Source organism: Argentina silus, assembly GCF_951799395.1.
Source record: "Argentina silus genome assembly, chromosome: 2".
Taxonomy (NCBI): domain Eukaryota; kingdom Metazoa; phylum Chordata; class Actinopteri; order Argentiniformes; family Argentinidae; genus Argentina; species Argentina silus.
The window spans coordinates 6,918,454-6,940,239 of NC_139656.1; the positions used below are offsets into that span (position 1 = coordinate 6,918,454).

Genomic DNA, 21,786 nt, shown 5'->3' on the forward strand with positions numbered 1-21,786 from the left:
TGTCTTAGAGGTATGTTGTTTTCTAAGTATAGCAGACATGGTTTGGTGGAGTGACCTTAATGACTACTTTCCATTAACATTGTGTTTTTCTCAACCTCAAAATGTGACTCTTGACATCCCCTTCAGAGCAGCTGGTACAGAGAACGTCTCCTTCAGTACACGAGCATGTTGATGGTTATAGAGATTGTGGGTATCGCCCTGGGGGGGGGGGGGGGGTCATAGGATTAATCATCATCATTGTTGTATGTGCTTTGCCCATTTGGAGGATGACAACAAGAATTTTGGCTAGATTTAAACCTCTACAAATTCTAGAAGTTTAGAATCTCTACTGCTCTAGAACCTTGTTGTTAAGTCCCATCCTCGTTTCACCAGGAAAGGCAGGTGTCGGAGACACACCCAGAGAGCCAGCATGTCGATGGGTTTGGAGATCGTGGGCATCGCCCTGGGGGTCATAGGATTCATCATCAGCATTGTGGTCTGTGCTTTGCCCATGTGGAGGGTGACAGCTTTCATAGGAGCCAACATCATCACTGCCCAGACCATCTGGGAGGGCTTGTGGAAGATGTGTGTGACCCAGAGCACGGGCCAGAGACAGTGTAAGGTCTATGATTCTATGCTGTACATACCTCAGGACCTGCAGGCCCCCAGGCCTATCACCATCATCTCCATCATCCTGGGGGTCCCAAAGGGTCCTGGTCTCCATCGCTGGTGCCATGTGCACCAACTGCATCGAAGGGGAGGGGTCCAAGGCCAAAGTGATGATTGTTGCAGGAATATTCTTCATTCTGGCTGGAATCCTAGTCCTGGTCCCTGTCTCTTGGATGGCGAACACAGTCATCAAAGGGAGGATTACTTTCCAACGGGATATAAAGGACAATACACTCAGGTAAGAGTAAGGGGGGAGGGGTGTGCTTTACGATCAACAACAACTCATGTGTGGACGTAGAGACATTAACAACCCACTGTTCCCCCAACCTGGAGCACATAGTGTTAAAATGAATACCCTTCTATCTACCACCAGAATTCTCGTCTGTTATCATCACCGCTGTCTACATCCCACCCCAATCCAACACTACCATTGCATCCAAAGAACTGTACGGGATACTTAACAAACAGGAAACGGCATATCCAGAGGCCTCTTTCAATGTGGCTGGAGACATAAACCAGGCAAACCTGAAATTCCTACCTAGGTTCATCAGCACATCTTTTGCCCCACGCATGCTAACAACACACTCAACCATTTCTACACTCTCGTTTTGAGATAAAACCCACCCTGACCCCCATTTGGCAAATCTGATCACGCCTCTATACTGTTATTACCGACATTTAGACAGAGACTGAAACAAACATCACCAGTGACGAGAGTTGTTCATCGTTGGAACAACCAATCAGATTCCATGCTCCAGGGTTGCACCGACTGGGACATGTTCCGGGTCGCCGCAGACAACAAATACACTGAAACTGTCACTGGCCCGAACCCTAACCCTAACCCTAACCCTAACCCCAATCAAAAGCCATGGATTAACGGCGACATCCACCACCACATTTAAGTCTGGGGATTTGGACGAATACAAGAAATCCGGGTACGATCTATGAAAAGCTAAAGAGGAAACACAGGGACAAGAAAGAATCACAGTCACAAACAACAACAACAAACAACAACAACAAAGTAAAGTGACAATAGAATAATAGAATAAAACAGACATCTGAAACATTATATACAGTAAGAACAGTCTAGTTATGATTTAACATCCCCCAGCCTGACTCTGATCTCACCCTAAAGTCAAAAACATTCATGCTCCAAGCTTTTAGAACTGTGTCATCCTTAGTACTACCCCTGATAGAGTGTTTATAATTCAGTCAGGAAATTTATGTCGGTTGAACATTGTTTAATGAAAAATTATAATACATTAAGTTTGGCGTAATTGGATGGCTCTGCTCTGTATAGCTCCCCGTCTGAAGCTTAACAACATAAAATACAATAATATGTGGCAGGGAGCCCATAACTTATCAAAACCCCTGTAGGCAGGTAAATACAAAACGACACAGCGGGTGGAGGCTGGGGCGGTGAGTGGAATGACCAACAAGTCATACTCTCATAGCGTGGCACTGTTTAACCATGGTGGAGTAAAACTCGGCTCTTTTAAACCTTGTCCCTGAACATGTGATGTGTTTTGCATATGTGGTGTGAACACAGTGTGTCATCTGACGGACAGCTGCGCCTTAAAGTATCCTGCCTGAATTTGTGGAAACTTTATTAACAAAGCTATACCTCCAAATGACGTGCATGACATACAGTGCCTTCGGAAAGTATTCAGACCCCTTCATTTTTTCCACATTTTGTTGTGTTATAGACTCAATTTAAAATAAATTAAAAGAATTTGCCATCAATCCACACACAATACCCCAGAATGACAAAGAAAATTTCAGTATATGTATTAAATACCTCAGAAATACCTCATGTATATCAGGATTCAGAGCCTTTGCTATGACACTCTAAATGCTAAAATGCAAAAATGTCATCAACAAATCACTCAATAAGTTGAATTGAGTCCATCTTAGTGCAAGGATAATAGTTCATGTAATTTTGGAATTAATATCTTTGTTTTTATAGGGTCTCTGATTTGCATAGGAATCAATTACACATTAACATACCGAGATGGGTCATTGTTATTCTCTTGCAGGAAACTAAACTTCTAAATTAATCACAGACATGAAGTTGTGGGTCTATAGTTCTCAGACCCAGTGGGTTAAATAAGAAATGTCAGGGGTAAACGTGGCTCATGGTTGGCAGGACGGGCATGGAAGGATGTGAGAAGTACGAAAATAAGAAGTAGTTGACAAGCATTTTTTTTTAGATCCACTGAGATAAATTTTCAGCACTTCTGTAAAACTCAGTGGTTGGAGTCTGACAGAGCCGTGGTTCAAATTCAACCATTTATCTTCCATTGGCAGTGGTGTCAATTCCTGTCCTGCTTTGTCCTGCTTTGTCCCTTGCTTTGGCCCTCACTGCAGACTAGTGACAAATGACCAGGACACCCTTCTAGTAATAAAAAGTGACTAAGTAGAGTAAAAAAATGATAGTGTCATGAAAGCTGATTGTCAAGAAATATGTCAAGACTAGAACAGGGCTGCAATTGAATAGTCAAATAAAATGATTATCAGTGATTTAATGTTCAAAGGAATAATCAATCCAGTGGTGCGGGGCAGAGAGCTGTGTGTTCCTATTCACATATTCCTGGGAAGTATCGAGGGGGTTCAGGGAAACTTGTTGTGTTGGCAATACACTGCCTTCCTGTCTACTCCTATGAGAACATTCATGTGTGCTGATGAGGATGACATTCATGTGTGAGGTTAATGAGGTTGCTCCATTTTACAATGTTCTTTGACTGTGATTTAGATCAAGGGTTTATGGATCTGCCTTCCTTCTTCTTACAATGTAGTCACTCTCTCATTCATCCTGTCTTCAAAGAGATTATTTTGTATATAATGTACATTTTGTGTGTGTGTGTGTGTGTGTGTGTGTGGGTGGGTGTACACATGTCCATGTGTATGAGAGAGAAAGAGAGAGAGAGCGAGTGAGAGAGAGAGAGTGTGTGTGTGAGAGGGAAAGCCACTGTAGAGGTCGCCTATATTGTCCTAACGTTGCACTATGGCCCTTTGCACTTTTAACTGAAAGCACCACCACACATTCCTATTGATTTCCTTGAGTATCAGCCTCTCACAATTCTAAAACTGTGGCACACACATCCCATAGATGGGATAAGTGACTCACTGAGGAAGTGACCATATTTGGTTACTAAGAGGTGTTTGTCTGAGGGACTAGTATTTGGAGGAGCGTGACACACCTGCCACTCTCTAGGACAACCCCTAACTGAGGTAAAACAAGAGAGGGGGAGGGGAGAGGTGCAAGGAGGAGGAGAGGTATAATATTACCACTTCCTACCTGTTAGGTCATATATTTTTCTTTTTGTGTTTTAGAAGGGAAGGTTTTGTCTTAAATGATGCTCTAGAATTAGAAATACTGAAATGGAATCACATCACTCAGTTTATCAAAGAATGTAAGAGTGTGAGAGAGAAAGAGAGAGAGGTGTGTGTGTGGGGGATGACGACCTGTAGAGCAGGTTGGTTGTGAGATGCTATCCTCTCTGGCCCCTCCCCTGTCAGAGAAGGTCATAAGTAGCTGCTGTTCCTCCCCTACTAGGGAAACAGACTTTAAGCAGGGAACACAGCACCGAGATCTACTATATTCAGATTACACAGAAGGAGACAAGGACCCGAAACATCACACAGAGAAGACAATAGACACTTACCACCAAGACACAGAGAGAGAAAGAGACAGGAACAAAAGAGAGAGAACCACATTTCTCACAGACACATAGACAAACAAGAAACTAACAGATCCAAGATGGTGTCCGCTGGGCTACAGATGCTGGGCACGGCCCTAGGGATCGTTGGCTGGATCGGTGTCATCATTGTGTGCGCCCTCCCCATGTGGAAGGTCACCGCCTTCATCGGCAGCAACATCGTCACCGCGCAGACCTCCTGGGACGGCATCTGGATGAACTGTGTGGTCCAGAGCACAGGCCAGATGCAGTGTAAGGTTTACGACTCCATGCTAGCCCTCAGCTCAGACCTCCAGGCCGCCCGCGCCCTTACCATCGTCTCCATCGTGGTGGGCATCATGGCCATCCTGCTGGCCGTGGCAGGGGGTAAGTGCACCAACTGCGTGGACAACGAGGCTTCCAAGGCCAAGGTGGGTGTGGCGTCCGGGGTGACATTCATCATAGCAGGTGTACTGTGTCTTATCCCCGTCTGCTGGACGGCCCACACTATAATCCGGGACTTCTACAACCCAATCCTAGTCAGCTCCCAGAAGAGGGAGCTGGGGGCTGCGCTCTACATTGGATGGGGGGCTGCTGCCCTAATGCTCATTGGAGGGGGTCTGCTGTGCTGCAACTGCCCCCCGAAGGATGAGGTGTCCTACACGACTAAGTACACAGCTGCGAGGTCTGACGCCTCAGCCCCATCTGCAAAGGACTACTGAGTGAAGAAGAGAGTGAGGTCTGTCAACAGCTTACATCATGCAATGAATATTGGGACACTGTACTTTAGTACAATTGTAGCAGTGCAGCTGAAATGTATGTAGAAGGTATGAGGTTTGAAGATACTTGAAGTTGAAGCCTTGAGATTGAAGGTTTGGTGGAAGTGAAGGAGAGAAGGGAGAGAAGAACCACACCCAAACAAGAAACTGTGTTCCTGTGGCCTGTCCTGTGCTGGTGTGGTTGTTTCTGTTTTTCTGTGTCTTTGTGTGAATAAGTATGTGTCATTTTTTTTTATCTTAGCAATGTATGTGTTTCTTACTGTATCTTGCTACTGTTGTTATTTTATCTAATTGTACTTTTCTTAAACTAAATGTATGAGCTACAGTATATGTTGGTGAAACTGTAAATAAATATTTTTCATACACACTTGATTTGACATTTTCATTCATTTCATTCAACTCCTCAATAAATATTTAGTGCTGTTTAAATTGCACATGACTAAGATAAGGTTGCATAGGTGTCAAATCACCTGCTGTATTTACCTAACGAAATAGGAGAGAAGGGTATTTGATGAGAAACCATTTTGAACAAAGCCCCAGTTTGCCATTAAAACCATTTGAGAAGGATTCATTGTCTCTTCTTGTAGATCAGGTCTAGGTGTGGCAGAACAAAGGAGCATGGGATTGATTGTTCAAAACCGGTCTTTGTTCAAACTGTGAGCTTAAATTGCATGGTAAAGAGAGAGGTTGTTTGGCCATTTGATTGCTTTTAATTTATTTGTAAAACAGGTGCTCATCAGAGAAGGCAATAGCAGAGCTGTTGGCACAATATACGTAATATTCACTACTTTAAAAAAAATAAGGTGCATATCAATAGAAATGTTCAAAGTGCAAGTGCTGTGTAATAATTGCTTAAATGATTGCCCTATAAGTCATTATTATTGCATCTGAAAAATCTGAAAGACTTACAATGATCCATAGTTACAACTGATACACAGCAGCAATGCTCCAGGACAGACAGGTGTATTCAGGTGTATTTCCTCAAGGTTGAAATACTCATGTGGTGGCATTCATCACACCCTGCTGCACCTTTGTGGCATTACACTCTGGTAACCCACAGATACCACTGTGAAGACAGTTTAGAGATACCTTGCAAACAGAAATAGAAAACCTTATACATGGTTCCTTATTCTGAAAGTTGGGCCAGGAGAAACTGTAATCCATTGTCAGAGTTGTTTAACTCATTTAGTGAAGGGTGAATCAGGGTGAATAAAGTCCATAAAACTATCTCTTTAACTGAATATTCCCCTGATAGCAAACACAACAGTTGGCACACATCCCCCCACTTCACCTTAACCTCCCCACCTTTACACTGCTGACACATTCCATTAGGGTGTGTGTGTGTATTTCTAACAGGTGTATGTGTCCAGGTGGGGGCTGGAGACATTGCTTGAGGTCCCTCAGCTTATATCACTAGGAACAATAAACACAAAGGACAAAAACAGGGCCCTGGGATAGCCGGTGTCAACTTTCCCCTTTTGTTTGTGAGCACAGAAACCCCACCCTCCAAGTTTGAACTATATAATAAGATCTTGTTTTCTTCCCAGTCCTCTTCTCATGGTAAGATCCCCACAGCTCCACACATAAGAGTACCGGTGTGAGGAAAACGCCTCTAAAGTCCAGTCTGAGGGAAAGAGAGGGAGAGAACTGACACCATCACGACCTACAATCTGTCTGTGTGCGAAACAGTGAACCCACGGCATTGCTTTGATAAAGGTTGACTTGACCAAATCGTCTCCAAATAACCATACAGAGGTAAACCGTGCAGGAGTAACTTCCTATCTGTCATCTGAGCAGCAGTAACAGCAGTAGTAGTAGCAGCAGCAGTACAACCATGGCTTCACAGGGCCTCCAGATAATGGGTCTCATCCTTGCCATGATCGGCTGGCTGGGCACCATCATCACCTGCGCCATGCCCATGTGGAGAGTCACTGCCTTCGTAGGGGCCAACATCGTCACGGCCCAGGTGATCTGGGAGGGCCTGTGGATGAACTGTGTGGTCCAGAGCACGGGCCAGATGCAGTGTAAGGTCTACGACTCCATGCTGGCCTTACCCCAGGACCTGCAGGCATCACGGGCCATGGTCACCATTGCTGTCATTGTTGGAGTGTTTGGGGTCATGATGGCCATCATCGGGGGTAAGTGCACTAACTGCATGGAGGACGAGGCAGCGAAGGCAAAAGTCTGCATTGTCGCTGGGGTCATCTTCTTCATCGCCGGCCTCCTCATCATCATCCCAGTGTCATGGTCAGCCAACACTCTCATCAGGGACTTCTATAACCCTCTGGTGACCTCGGCTCAAAGGAGAGAGCTGGGTGCGGCCCTCTACATTGGCTGGGGGTCTGCAGGGCTGCAGCTGCTGGGAGGGGGGCTGCTCTGCTGGAACTGCCCCCCCAAGGACAACTGGCCCTACGTACCTGTTAAATTTGCCCCTGTCAGGCCCACCTCTCCACCCATGGACTATGTGTGAGTTAGGCTGTTAGATCTGTTAGCTGCAGGTTAGGTAGCTTGTTCAGTGGGATGGAACAGAGGGTTCAGAGTGTTATGCTACATAATAGAAATACATCACATAGAACCGTTATGATCATATTGACTCTCAATTCTGTATGAAGTAGTGTTGGTTTCTATACATTTCTTGTTGTACATTTTTATGGTCTTTCATTTCTATGGATGTTCGGCTCAACTGAATAATTTCCTATAAGAGAGAGACATTGTTGACTACTGAATGGGTTCATTTTCCAGACAGAATTCAGTTTTTGATGTATACAGCACTGAGCAGTGTGTTTAGCATTTCTACAGATGTTGATTATTGACAGATTTCAGATGATGTCCACTTATTATCAAAATAATTTCCCCTGCTAAGATCAACTGTTAAATATAATCAGTGTATGTCAGTGTACCCTCTTTCTAATGCTTTCCCAAAGTATAATGAGCTTTCTTTTTCTCTTGTGTTGTTTGTTTCATGAATATGACAATTCTAATTAAACAAAAATAAATGCTATTATTTCTATTCAACAGAACCATTATTCTCCCCGATCAAAGCAGCGATGTTGGTGGTCTGTCATTTCAGTAAACTGCCTCGTGGGAATTTATCTGGGCAAGTGAGCTATATGTCGTTTGGCTGTTTGCCACGATTAAATCGACTGTCCTTGTGCTGTGACAATTATTTACAGTAACTGCCTTGAATAAAACGTCGAGAGTCAACTTCACACAATCCGTCTGAGCGCGCTTGGAAACATGTTGCCAAGAGACGGTTTTATTGCGCGCACATCTTGCCTACAAAAGTCCATCTGCCAATTTCACGTGGGGTGTTAGGCTGGGCCTAAATACATTGCTAAATTAAGCTTTTGTTTCCACCAGTTCTTCTTCAAGACCGCGTTCTGAAAGAAAAATCCACAGGCTTATTCTCACACCATGCAACACATTTTGCAACCAGTTTCGAAAATGATGTTTAATAATAAAAATAAAAAAACTACATATGAAATTACAACACTTTATGGGAAATTAAGTGCCTCCGTTTTCTGAAGTGCTTTTGTTGAACAATATCGGCCTATTTAGAGAGTGATGTAGCCTGCATCTCAAAGGACATCCAAAGAGGAAAGACATCAGGAAACAACAACACGGTGTCCGTTTGCAATGGAACATTCACAGTAATACAAATATTAAAGGTTTGTCTGTTATTCAATAACTATCTTGTTGTGACAAACACGGCAAAGTAAATGTACTCCGATGCAAGTCGCACATCTCATTTTAAAAACTGGCTCTCCAAAAACGTTAGGCTATAAGAGAAATTTGTGACTCAGATGAAATATAGTTGTTTATATGTATATAGTAGTTGCTAAACATAACTTTGAACATTTTTAAGATGGTAAAACATGGTTGTTTTTCTACAAACGAATAACAAACAATCTCATACAAATTCTTTCCCCGACGTAGTGGACTTGGGCGCGGAGTATTTCGCTCCGTAGCGGTCCCCGTTCGACGGGCACTGACAGCACAGAAGCGCGCCCCCGATCAGCAGCAGCCCTGACGCGCCCCAGCCGATGTACAAGGACGCGCCCAGCTCTCTCCTCTGCACATCTGGAACCAAGGGGTTATAGAAGTCCTTTATGATGGCGTTAGCAGGCAGACACACCGTGACTAGACAAAGCGCCCCACTCACGATGAAGAAAACTCCCGCGGTGATGGCCACCCGGGCCTTTGCGGCCTGGTCCCCGACGCAGGTGGTACATTTCCCCCCCACAACCGAGAGCAGGAGGCCGAACAGGGAAACCAGGATAGCGATGACCACCATGGCCCGGGCCGCTTGGAGGTCTGGAGCCAAGGCTAGGAGCGAGTCGTAGACCTTACACTGCATCTGACCAGTGCTCTGCACCACGCACGACATCCACAGGCCCTCCCAGATGGTCTGCGCCACCACGATGTTGTTGCCGATGAACGCCGAGACTTTCCACATGGGCAGGATGCAGATGGTGATGTTACCAACCCAGCCGAGGACCGCCAGCCCAACGCCCAGAATCTGCAGCCCTAAAGATGCCATCCCTGCACGCTGCTGCTACTTTCTATTTCTCTCCGTCTGCTCCACAAAGAGCATCTAGTATGGGGCCTTATGACCGGATAACTTTATATACAGAACCCCCTCAGCCCCCTCCATCCTCGGGGTGGGCTTTGGCCCCGTAACTAAGAGATCCACATCCATCATGTTGCCCTTGTTCAGGGATGGTCCTCCCACTCACAGTCCCCTCACAGCGTCAAATACTGGAATGTGCTGCTGCTAAGAGTGGCCCGCAGTTTCTTATTTGATTTCAATAAGTACTGTTCGCCGGTTCATGGAACAATTTCAAGTCCACATATAGGTTGGAAAACACTTTCAGTTTATGTTTCAAATCCCCCTCGTAGCGGACGTGACCTTTTAAATTATAGGCTTAGCCGACAAATATTTTCAGCATCTTGAACTATTGATGCCACAACGATATTTCGCATGAGAAGGTGGAGATTCAAAGTGAGTTTTCGTGGGTGCATGGTTTCCTTTCATCGTCCAGTCAATGCACCAATGAATGTCATTATCGTCCGTTCTTTCAAGAATAGCCTCTTCTCGACTAGACTGCTCAACTACAGCCTTTCATCTTATTCAGAGAGCAGGGCAGTGCAAGAATATGTGTTAGGACACAGGGAAGAATAATAAGACAATGAAGGAGAGAAAATAGACTGTATTATGTTTTGCACGATAGCCTATAAACTACAATTGCTTTTTGCAGGAATCAACTTACTTTATTTACACATTTTAAGTAGGCCTATATTGGTAGGTTACATTCTGTTTCACTGGGGATCACTTGTAGCCATTATGAATAGCCTATAATAATACAATGATTATCAATCTGTTGCCTAACCTGTAGGTCTATATGTATTGAAAATGCAAGCTCTGAAACATCAGAACTATAATTCTTCTTTTCGAGAGTTCGTCAACGGCCTGTGCGCTATACGGAGGCTGTCCTGATATGATCCGTCAGGTGGCACAGCAAGACACCACAGTCGATGGAACTACGCGACGCAGCACGTTGACACACGCGACGTAGTACATTAGGATGAGCTGTCAGCTGTCGATCAGGGCTGCTGGCCGGTGAGGATGAGGTGTCATAGAGACTGAGATCACAGAAAGCTATAGAGATAGGCGATTGGCGATGCAGGTGATTTGGAAATCACTGGATTCACCTGCGCGCGCGTACACACGAATGAACGGGCAGTGAATGAGTGGCAGGTGGTATCAATCAAACGTAGTTGATTGACACGTCTTGCAAGTGGCAACGGCAATAGGACCGATAGGCCTACTGTTGGCATGTATAGCAATTGATGGGCGTGTCTATTACCAATCAACTTTCACGGGTGCTTTCAATCGCGCCATATAGTAACCAAACCCTGACAGATGGGTATATAACTTGCGGGTGGGACTCTCATCAAAACAATGTGCGTCACTGTTGCCAAACACAGTTCCTTCTGTTTTTAAACGAGTCTTGTTTGAGTTAAGACAATTATGGCCTCCGCTGGTCTCCAGATCCTGGGGGTCGCCCTGGCAATCATTGGCTGGATAGGAGACATCATCACCTGTGCGATTCCCATGTGGAAGGTGACTGCTTTCGTCGGCAACAACATCGTGACTGCGCAAGTATTCTGGGAGGGTCTCTGGATGAACTGCGTGAAGCAAAGCACAGGACAGATGCAGTGTAAGGTCTATGATTCCATGCTTGCTCTGCCCCGGGACCTTCAGGCCGCTAGAGCCCTGATCGTCATCTCCATTTTGGTGGCCCTCATCGGAATCCTGCTGTCGATGGCCGGGGGAAAGTGCACCAACTGCATCGAGGATGAAGAGGCCAAGGCCAAGGTTGCCATCGCTTCCGGGGTGTTTTTCATAGTCGGTGGAATCCTCTGCCTGATCCCCGTGTGCTGGTCCGCCAACACCGTCATCAGGGACTTCTACAACCCTATACTCACCGACGCACAGAAAAGGGAGCTGGGCTCATCGCTGTTCATTGGCTGGGGTTCTGCGTGTCTTATGCTCATCGGTGGCGCGATTCTCTGCTGCCATTGCCCCAAGCGCGAGGAGAGGGGTTACTCTGCCAAATATTCCGCCCCGCGCTCCGCTGCCAGTGGAGGGGCCTACGTTTGACGAGATTAAACGTCCCAGTCACCGCCAGTGCTAATGTTTTGGTGTGGAGAACTGATTGCTGATACCCTCGCTTCACTTAAACTCACATGGACCGTAAGCCTAAGCATTGTTACCCTCCTGTTTTTAATCGAAAGACATTTCTTAACTGTTTGTATTGCTTTAATAAATTTTAATTAAATGACACTTGACTCCTTTTCTGCTGCCATGGTATTTTGAAAAACATAGGCCCACTTTGTATTTATGGAGACTGGTGTTGCCATGGATAATTAACACTTTAAGAGCAAAACAGTTAACAAATAATTGTCCCTTTTTAACAGTCAGCTCCTAGAGGGGAATTAGATTTACAAGATTAGGCTACTCTGCGCAATGATTTACATGGGGAATACTTTCCACACATGCCCTTCTAAGGAAACCGGACAGGCAGGAAACTTGAGCCACAAAGTAGTTCAATCCCCTCCCTGTTCTTTGCTCATAATACCTGCAGTGTTAACCCAGTACACAAGCACAACAGAAGTGTTTGCGCTCTGCAACAGTTCTACTCTGCTTTCATGGCTGTGTTGCCTTAAGTTTATGAACTTGGGCTATAGTTTTTATTTTGTAATTTACAGCTGGAGGCTATAATGGAGACCACTTCAAGACCTTTTTAAGAACTTTTTACTTTTGTAAATAAAGAAAATGGGCAGACAGCTTCTCTCCTTCATCCTGGCCTTCATCGGCTTTCTGGGCACCATCCTCATCTGCGCCCTACCCATGTGGAAAGTTACTGCCTTTGTCGGTGCCAACATCATCACAGCCCAGGTCTTCTGGGAAGGTTTATGGATGAACTGTGTCATCCAGAGTACAGGACACTCTCAGTGTAAGGCATATGACTCCCTCCTGGCCTTACCCCAGGACCTACAGGCCTCCAGAGCCCTCATCTGTGTCTCCATCGCCGTCAGTGTGGTTGGCATCGGTCTGACAGTGTTTGGGGCAAACTGCACCAACTTCTTCCGCGACGACATGCTGGCAAAGGCAAAGATTGGAATTGCAGCCGGCGTGGTGTTCATAGCGGCAGGGGTCCTGTGTGTTATTCCTGTCAGTTGGTCGGCTCACACCATCATCCAGGGCTTCTACAACCCCCTGGCCACCCAGGAGAGGAGAGGGGAGCTGGGGGCATCCATCTACGTGGGTTGGGTGTCTGGAGCTCTGCTCATCATAGGAGGGGGCATGCTGTGCAGCACATACAGGTGCTGAGGAGGGCGATGGGGGTGTTTATAGATGGACATTGGTCGATGGGGAGAAGAGAGAGGATATCTAACTGTATGCTCTCATGCCTCTACTTAAGACATGGCTATCGATCTGGGATGCTCTAGGTCAGTTCTTGTATGGTCATTCAGCACCACAGAGGGCCTGCTGATGAACTGTGTGCACATGCCATATACATAGTGTAGGGTCATTCTGAATGCTTAGGAATGCAACCTTCATCCCTCTCCCTCATGTGATCCCGGACATGTGAAAACAAGGATTCCACTACATTGCTTTCACACATACAGTTATGTTAGATGAATACATGGAGGAGAGAAAGCAAGAATGAATGGTCAACCTTTAGGGGTTTGCAACTTTAAATATACTGAGGCCAGTGTGGCACAATGGCATGGTGAGAGACTGATATCTGCTGGACATCTCCTTACTGACAAGCCATTATGAGAAACATTAGACAGATGCACTCTTCAGGCACTGGATTCTTACTCTTGTATCCTTAAACAAAGAGCACAGTGGAATGTTAAGGTACGAACTAGGAGAGATAATATATGAGAGAATATTGTGGGACAGAGATTAGAAGTATTTAAATGAAGTATGTAGATATGGTAAATGCACTATGATTAAATAGCATTTCATCAATAAAATGAGTTTCTATGTATCTGTGAATTTGTCTGGTCTTCTGTAATGGCCTTTAGCAGACTGGGAACTTATCCATAGTGTGCTGGTGCAAGTGTGAAACTACAACCTTACTATATAGTCCAAGTGAGTAGTTGGAGTGCTACTAGTTGGAGAGAGCTTCTTGGAGGTAAAGCAGCCAAAGAAGGAGACACTTGAATGTCTGTTGTTTAATTTTCTGTAGAGTGCACTGTAGCCACTACAAAATTCATGAAAAGCAAGGTACAGTAAGTGGATTTGGATGCCCTTGGGGCATATATAGAGTAATACCCAACCTACTCTTCTGCATATATGTTCAGGACAATCCAAATAGTCTCCCTGCACCTCTAGAGTTTCATGTGACTTGCTAAAATACCTTCCAGGAGTAGGCAGTGTGTCTCCTCTGATTAATGTAGCATAGTCAGCCACTCTGCCTCAAGCATTTTGTTACATTGTATACTTGTATTCAATGTAATTATTATCTACGGCTTTCTATTGCACTATTGGTCCATATTGCTTGGGTTTTACTTGAATAGTGCTTTAATTATCTATTACCATTGCTTGTATCATGTAAACATGTAGGCTACTGCTGTTTATTTACTGTTTTCCTATTTCAATTTCTTCTATTGTACTATTGTTTCTCTGACTTTCTATCTACAGCACTTTGAGCTGCAGCCTCTGTACGAAAATGTGCTCTATAAATAAATGTATTATTATTGTTAATAATAATAATAATAATGGCAAATAAACAAATAAACAAGACATGACTCTAGACTTGCTCCCTGTTTGAAGAGGAATGCATAGGATATAAATTACAATTTGTACATGGATTTACTTGAGCAAGACAAAAAAAAAGGACAGACAAAGATCTAGATTTGTATTATAATCTCACTGGAGCATTTTAAAGACCAGGACATTATAGACGTATGTGTGGACTGCCAATGTGGTGCCAGACAACGTTGGGGGCAAAAGTTATGACAGCACAAAAGTTAGAAAATATGATTTATTTTTTTTGATCATGTGAGTGGTTAAAAGAAAGACTTTTTAAAAGTCAACTGCTACATGACCACAGTTCAGAAACAGCACATATTATAGTATCTTCATATGAAAACCTTCTGCAATACATCACTTAATTTACAGCTCTATATACATACTTTAAAATCCCTTGATTTGGATTTTGGCACTGATATGTTCTATGTGTGGGGTGGGCTTTGGCTTCACCAGATGCAGTATAAGAGACAATCCTTACCCATCATCATGACCTCTGACCTCCAGGCTGCCAGTATCTTCACCATCCTCTCCATCTTGGCCGGGTTTGCGGAGGTCATCGTCCTCGGAGGGGGGCTCACTAACTGTAGTGTTAACACTCTAAGGGCAAGGGGGTGTAAAGATAGTCATTCTTACCATATATGAAATACAGTAGGATACTTGGAGTCATATGTAATCATGCATCTTGTCTGGTCTCCTCTGTTTGGTCCATGTGAGCTGGTCAGCAGCTAACCCTTTCAGTCCTCAATGAACACCTGGTGGCTGAAGCCCTGAAGAGGGAGGTGGGCCTCCTGCTTCCTGCTCCTGGTAGAGGGAGCCCTTCTGTCCTGCATCGGCCCCCCAAGGCAAGACTCCTACACCTACCCCACCTACACACCTCAGAGCTCCTGCACTGATGCAAGCTACAAATGTGTAAGGCTAAGCTTAAACTGAGTAAGTCATGCATTGTTCAATAATGTATTCAGATGTGAGACCAGCAAAGCTTTTAACGCTTCATTTAGGCTTAATCTTACCTTTGGTTGTTGTTGTTTTGGTCTTTTGCTCTGCAAAACATCCATTCGTTGTGTCATCATTTTACTGTGTTGCAATTTGGGCTCAAATGTCTGTATGAAATATAGTACCTCAATGAATTAACAAACCTTATTGCAAATTAAATGTTAAATGTTGCAAATGGAATGGCTTCTAACTCTATCAAAAATAAATACTGTTTCAATAAATACTCTGTCAATTAATGTAATGTCAGTGGCATTAATTCATTTTTGTGTTTATGAACGTATGTTTTGTTTTAATATTATATTACAGCATCAAGCTAAACTACTTAAGGCATAGTACATACATATATCTGCACACTGTTTTATGGCCAGCAGTCCAAAATAACATGTTATGATACATGTTAAAGGGGAAATCTGGGATTGGTAATAAAACATGTTCGACTCTTAATAAAGAGTTGATTAAAGTGTCTTAGGTTGCTGTATAGCCCATTGAACAAAAAACACAGATGAGATTGTGTGTCTCAGTTAGTGTTGGTTCCTTTAGAACCCCAAACCTTAATTTCTAGTGGCAAATTATAAAGTAAACATAAAAGTGTCTTTTAAAAAGAAACACCAGTTGGAGCACTGAAGAATTTACGACTTTCTACAATATGTTTGTAAGCTTGCCTTTGATTTCACCGAAACCAATCTGAATTCCTCTCATCCTCCACTTTCCTGTCTCCATTGGTGAACACAATAGGTGTGTGTGTGTGTGTGTGTGTGTGTGTGTGTGTGTGTGTGTGTGTGTGTGTGTGTGTGTGTGTCTACTGCTATAGTAATGTGGTCAGTCTTGTCGTGTGAGATCTCCAGGAACCAGTTTCACAGTTTCACCTGAAAGAGAGAGAGAGAGAGAGAGAGAGAGAGAGAGAGAGAGAGAGAGGTGGGGATGTGGGTGTTTTACAATTTTACAACAATGTACAAGTATGTGAGTTCGTCATTGCCATCCTCTACTCCATTGTACAGGCTGTAAATGCTCCCGCTCTCTCTCTCCATCACCTCTATCTCTCCCACTACTCTCATTCCATACTACAAGGGATCCCTGAGGTGAACCACAGAGCATCATCATGGTGTCCAAGGGGAGACAGATGCTGGGCTTGGTCCTGGCTATCATCGGCTTCCTGGGAAGCATCATTATCTGTGCTCTCCCTACCTGGAAGGTGACAGCCTTCATTGGGGCCAACATCGTCACCGCCCAGGTGATCTGGGAGGGCATGTGGATGAACTGTGTGACCCAGAGCACGGGCCAGATGCAGTGTAAGGTGTACGACTCCCTCCTCGCCTTACCCCAGGACCTGCAGGCTGCCAGAGCTCTGATCATCATAGCCATCATTGCCGGCGTGTTCGGAATCTTGCTGGGCATCGCAGGTGGGAAGTGCACCAATTTTGTGGAGGACGAGACGGCAAAGTGCAAAGTGGCCATCGCCAGTGGCATCATCTTCATCATCGCGGGGATCCTGGTCTTGGTCCCGGTGTGCTGGACGGCCAACACCATCATCAGGGACTTCTACAACCCTGTCCTGATCAGCGCCCAGAAGAGAGAGCTGGGGGCCTCGCTCTACATCGGCTGGGGCTCTGCGGGGCTTCTGTTCCTGGGAGGGGGGCTCCTGTGCAGCTCCTGCCCCCCCAACGATGAGAACGACTACGATGTGAAGTATGCTAAGGCCCGCTCTGTGGACAGCAGCAAGGCGTACGTGTAGAAGAGACAGACCAGCACTGTGGATTAGACATCAGGGATGGGAGCCTGGTAGGAACAGGGCAGTGAGAGGACAGAGGGGGGCTTGTTTAGAGTGGTAGTCCCAGGGAAATGTACTCACTGTTAACTGTGATACCACAGTGAGATGTGTGCATATATGTGAGTAAGTAGTCAGTGTCACAACCACTGAATGTTTGTCAGTGCCTAGACCATTGTATGTAGAGTAAGTCCTCCATGGGTATGCTTGTACTTTCAATGTAAATAAGTGATGTTATTCATTATGTAAATCCAGTGAATTTCTAAATTTTGAGAAATCTACCTTCCAGCATTGTAAGACCTCCACAGGTCTGCTATGATTTATGAAATATGATAGTGGACTCTCTCTCAAAACAGTTCTGGCAACAGTTACAACAGTTGCAATTGAAAAGGTTTTACTTTAACGGTAACCTGAATTTTGTTTTATACTGTATACTTTTGTAAGTCACATTTGTTCTGCCATATGGAATTTTATTTCAGCTATGCTGTGTATCATTAGACTCAATACTACAGTATGTTATTTGAGTATCAAGCTGAAATATATTATTACTCAAAATAAACATTTATTAAAAATATATATGTTTTCAAATCAAGATCAAGATTATTTTTTGTGTATCAATTGAATTTCTCTTTTCTTTACAACCCATGTCAACTTTCGGAGTTTCTGTTACTCAGGGGATTACCACAGTTACCAATAGAACTCGCTGGGCAGCCGTTGCTAATCTCATTTGAACATGAAGGAATCTGTGCAAACAGGTTGTGTTACAAAGAGATGTGACGATGTGGCCAGGGAGGGGGAAGGAGGGAGAGGTAGAGAGGTTTTGTGTGTGTGTGTGTGTGTGTGTGTGTGTGTGTGTGTGTGTGTGTGTGTGTGTGTGTGTGTGTGTGTGTGTGTGTGTGTGTGTGTGTCTGTCTGTCTGTCTGTCTGTCTGTCTGTCTGTCTGTCTGTCTGAGCTACCTCTGTGAAATATCAAGGAGAAGAAATACAAATACAAATAATAACAGTTACACAATAGGCAATAAGGCACAGTGAAGTACTAAGTCAATAACAATTCAATAATAATAATCATCATCATCATCATCATCATTATCATCATAATCATCATCATCATCATAATCATCATCATCATCATAATCATAATAACAGTAGAGAATAGCAGAGCACTGGATATGGTGGAAATTATACAGATAAATTGTATAAATATAGCAGCAATGATGGAAGTGAGTGTAAGTGTGTGTGTGTGTGTGTGTGTGTGTGTGTGTGTGTGTGTGTGTGTGTGTGTGTGTGTGTGTGTGTGTGTGAAGAGGAATAAAACACAACAAAACCTCAATAGATTCAGGCATAGACAGGATAGACAGAAGAGCATACACGTTCGATGATACTTCACATATGTACTGGAGTGGACCACCTCAAAATCTCTGTAGTAACCTCATCATACATACATTCATTCATTCATTCATTCATTCATTCATTCATTCATTCATTCACTTATTCTTCATTTCATGTATGATATGAGGTGGGGCGGAGAAAATAGTTTGCATACATTCTTCATTCTACACTTTTTAAGGGTTTTTAAAGGGTAACCGATTTTCAGGATAAATAAAAAATAAATAATCAAGCATTATGTTATTGACCCACCCCCCTGTGTTTGTATGTGTGTAGGTTAAACATGGGTGGGACATCTAGACACAAGATCTTATCTCTGTCTAAAGAGCTCCTATGTAAACTCTGCTTTCAGTATCAACAAGGTGGCTTCTGTTTTCCATGCCAATGAGGTAGATCTTTTAAATAGTGTGTTTGTGAGGGACATACAACACTGACAAATTGGATCATCTGCAGCCAGCTGCATTGCACCAATGCTTTGCCTTATAGTAGTGATTTATAGTTCTCGGCCCTGCAACAACCCTGCAACGGCCCTGCAAATCTCCTTTACAACATCACAAGAAGGGTGAGATAAAAGAAAGAGGGAATGTCAAAATGAAAAGGGACGTTTGAAGGGTTTTGTTCAAACAATCTTTTGTTTGAACAAAAAGCCTTTTCTCTCAGGAGATCCTGTTACACACCCCCTCCTCATGTTACACCCTAAAATACCCCTCCACACACACACACACACACACACACACACACACACACACACACACACACACACACACACACACACACACACACACTGCTTCATGCTCCATCCCCAGAGAAAAATCTCACCAGGCCAGAATAGAAAAGGAGGTTGGACAGCTATCACAGCCATACCCACCTATGCTTCTCTCTCTTTCCCTCTCTCCCTCCCCCTCGCTCTCATCCTCAGGTGTGGTTTATACACCGTCACCCAGGTGGATACTCTTCAGGTGAGAGAGAGGGAAGACAAAACACTGCGGGTGCTGCTCAGAGAGAGAGAGAGAGAGAGAGAGAGAGAGCGAGAGAGAGAGGGGTGTGTGTGAGAGATAGCAGGAAATGTCAGTAAACAGATGTAGCAGAACAGGTATCTAGATACACCTGTAGTCAGGTAGGAGCTGCTGAGAGCTGGAGGCTGGCCTGTAATAGGCAGGCAGGGCAGTGAGCTGTGGTGTCTGGAGACCTCCTCTACATAACAACAGCTCAGGAGAGGAAGAGGAGAGGAGAGAACAGAAAAAAAGACACCAGGAAAAACCAATTGAGAGGCAAACACATTTGAATACCAAGGCAATGTCAGCCATTGATGGACATTAAAGAAAGAGAGGAAGTGATGTAACTGGACAAACATCACCCGACAATTATACAAAATTGAGCCAGAGGAAACCAGTGGATCAAGTGTGGCTTAAAGTGTGTTAAGGACTGTGTGAGCCTTAAGGGAATCAACTGAAGACAGTTTACAGACTGAGGGATCCAGAGGGGAAGCCAGGGACTCGTCTCCACCATGGCCTCTCTGGGGATGCAGATGCTGGCCAGCGCCCTGTGTCTGCTTGGCTGGACGGGAGTCATCATCAGCTGTGTCATGCCCATGTGGCGGGTCACGGCCTTTGTTGGCAGCACCATTGTGACCTCCCAGACCATCTGGGAAGGCATCTGGATGAGCTGCGTGGCTCAGAGCACAGGACAGATCCAGTGTAAACCGTACGAGTCCCTCCTCGCTTTGAGCTCTGACCTGCAGGCCGCCCGGGCGCTCACCGTCCTCGCCATAGCAACGGGCGCCGCAGGTCTCCTATTGGCCTTCGTCGGGGGAAAGTGCACCCGCTTCCTGGGTGAGGCAGGGGAGGCGGCTAAAGGCAGGGTTGCCGTGGCAGCGGGAGCAGTGTTGATTGCAACAGGGGTCCTGTGTTTGATCCCAACATCGTGGGCAGCTGGAGCGGTGGTGCGGACGTTCTACAGCTCAACTATCGACGCGCAGCGGAGGGAGATAGGAGCATGTCTATACATCGGGTGGGGGGCGTCCATCCTGCTGATCCTGGGAGGGGGGCTTTTCATCAGCTCCTCCTGTCCCCTTAAGGCCCACGAGACTGATAAGAGCCCCTCTGTCCGCTACCTCGTCGTCCGCTCCTCCAACACTGGGGGGTCCAGCCAGGGAGCCTCTCAGCGCAGCAGAGGACCGTCACAACCCAATGGACCAGCGTTCACAAGGTCTATCCACAACGAGAGGGTCTCTATGAACTCTCAGCCCAGAGGACTGGTGCATACAAGGTCTCCCTGGGAGGAGGGGTTGTCTGTGGCTGAGCAGGAGTACAGGCCAGGGTCTGGGGGCAGTAAGACACCATCCACAAAGTCTCAGCTGAAGAAACTTCAGGCGGGGTCGACCAACTCGGAGCAGAGTGAAGGAGCATCTACAAAGTCCCAGCTGAAGCAAGCTGGATCTGAAGAGAGTTTGGCAGAGTCAGCCAAGTCTGAGGACGCGTCCTCGAACCCTGCAAAAACATACATATGAGAGCTCACACACACACACGCATTCACACGCACGCACACACACGCACGCACACACACGCACACACACGCACACACACACACACACGCACACACACACACACACACATACAAACACACACAGACTTAAACATATATTGAAGTACAACTGTATATGAGCTCTTTGCAAATGCATGTACAATACGTTTCCTTAATTATTTGTTTTATGTGTATCAGCTGTAATATATGAAGAGATAAGCTGTAGAATGATAGTGACGATATTAGAAGGACATGCATTGCACTGGAGGCAAGTTTAATTGGTTTGCTTTTGTTACAGTAAGAATGTATTTGAGTTATAGAAACTGTCTATTCCCTTGTATGTGAATATCAACCATGAGCCTTTGTCATAATCACACTTTATACTGTACAACTGTTGCTTTGTGTTTACATGAGGGACTGTTAAAATAAAAGCCAGTTTTCACAAAATAAACATGAGAGGAACAGCTTTATCTTTAGTGTATACTCAAAACTGAGATAAAAAAAGACCTTAGACCACTGTTACAGGAAGAGGCGTCCATTTCTAAAAAAAAAGACCTTAGACCACTGTTACAGGAAGAGGTGTCCATTTCTAAAAAAAATACCTTAGACCACTGTTACAGTAAGAGGCGTCCATTTCTAAAAAAAGTTATTTCTTGTATCGTAAAATGGACACTATGCTATTGT

The 21,786-nt window shown here is 44.8% G+C and overlaps 7 protein-coding genes across 7 annotated transcripts; 6 read left to right on the plus strand and 1 right to left on the minus strand.

Moving 5' to 3' along the window:
- Nucleotides 1–4,209: 4,209 nt before the first annotated feature.
- On the plus strand, nucleotides 4,210–5,474 carry LOC310822958 (claudin-4-like). The gene has a single exon (XM_083695552.1). The coding sequence runs from the start codon at nucleotides 4,409–4,411 to the stop codon at nucleotides 5,045–5,047; it is 639 nt and encodes a 212-aa protein (XP_083551678.1). The 5' UTR covers nucleotides 4,210–4,408; the 3' UTR covers nucleotides 5,048–5,474.
- Nucleotides 5,475–6,751: 1,277 nt separating this feature from the next.
- Nucleotides 6,752–7,662, plus strand: LOC310822963 (claudin-4-like). Its single transcript, XM_083695567.1, has one exon. It carries the CDS (start codon nucleotides 6,939–6,941, stop codon nucleotides 7,572–7,574), a length of 636 nt encoding a protein of 211 aa, XP_083551693.1. The 5' UTR covers nucleotides 6,752–6,938; the 3' UTR covers nucleotides 7,575–7,662.
- Nucleotides 7,663–9,014: 1,352 nt separating this feature from the next.
- LOC310822984 (claudin-like protein ZF-A89) lies at nucleotides 9,015–9,644 on the minus strand (the record flags this gene model as incomplete). The annotated part of the gene is made up of 1 exon (XM_083695607.1): nucleotides 9,015–9,644. The coding sequence occupies one exon, from the start codon at nucleotides 9,642–9,644 to the stop codon at nucleotides 9,015–9,017; it is 630 nt and encodes a 209-aa protein (XP_083551733.1).
- A 1,491-nt stretch (nucleotides 9,645–11,135) lies between these two features.
- Nucleotides 11,136–11,768, plus strand: LOC310822970 (claudin-like protein ZF-A89; the record flags this gene model as incomplete). Its single annotated transcript, XM_083695587.1, has 1 exon — nucleotides 11,136–11,768. The coding sequence occupies one exon, from the start codon at nucleotides 11,136–11,138 to the stop codon at nucleotides 11,766–11,768; it is 633 nt and encodes a 210-aa protein (XP_083551713.1).
- A 497-nt stretch (nucleotides 11,769–12,265) lies between these two features.
- LOC310822994 (claudin-like protein ZF-A89) lies at nucleotides 12,266–14,413 on the plus strand. The gene has a single exon (XM_083695617.1). It carries the CDS (start codon nucleotides 12,444–12,446, stop codon nucleotides 12,999–13,001), a length of 558 nt encoding a protein of 185 aa, XP_083551743.1. The 5' UTR covers nucleotides 12,266–12,443; the 3' UTR covers nucleotides 13,002–14,413.
- Nucleotides 14,414–16,323: 1,910 nt separating this feature from the next.
- Nucleotides 16,324–17,781, plus strand: LOC310822976 (claudin-4-like). Its single transcript, XM_083695593.1, has one exon. The coding sequence runs from the start codon at nucleotides 16,528–16,530 to the stop codon at nucleotides 17,158–17,160; it is 633 nt and encodes a 210-aa protein (XP_083551719.1). The 5' UTR covers nucleotides 16,324–16,527; the 3' UTR covers nucleotides 17,161–17,781.
- A 1,773-nt stretch (nucleotides 17,782–19,554) lies between these two features.
- Nucleotides 19,555–21,547, plus strand: LOC310822873 (claudin-4-like). The gene has a single exon (XM_083695426.1). It carries the CDS (start codon nucleotides 20,087–20,089, stop codon nucleotides 21,086–21,088), a length of 1,002 nt encoding a protein of 333 aa, XP_083551552.1. The 5' UTR covers nucleotides 19,555–20,086; the 3' UTR covers nucleotides 21,089–21,547.
- The last annotated feature ends 239 nt before the right edge of the window (nucleotides 21,548–21,786 follow it).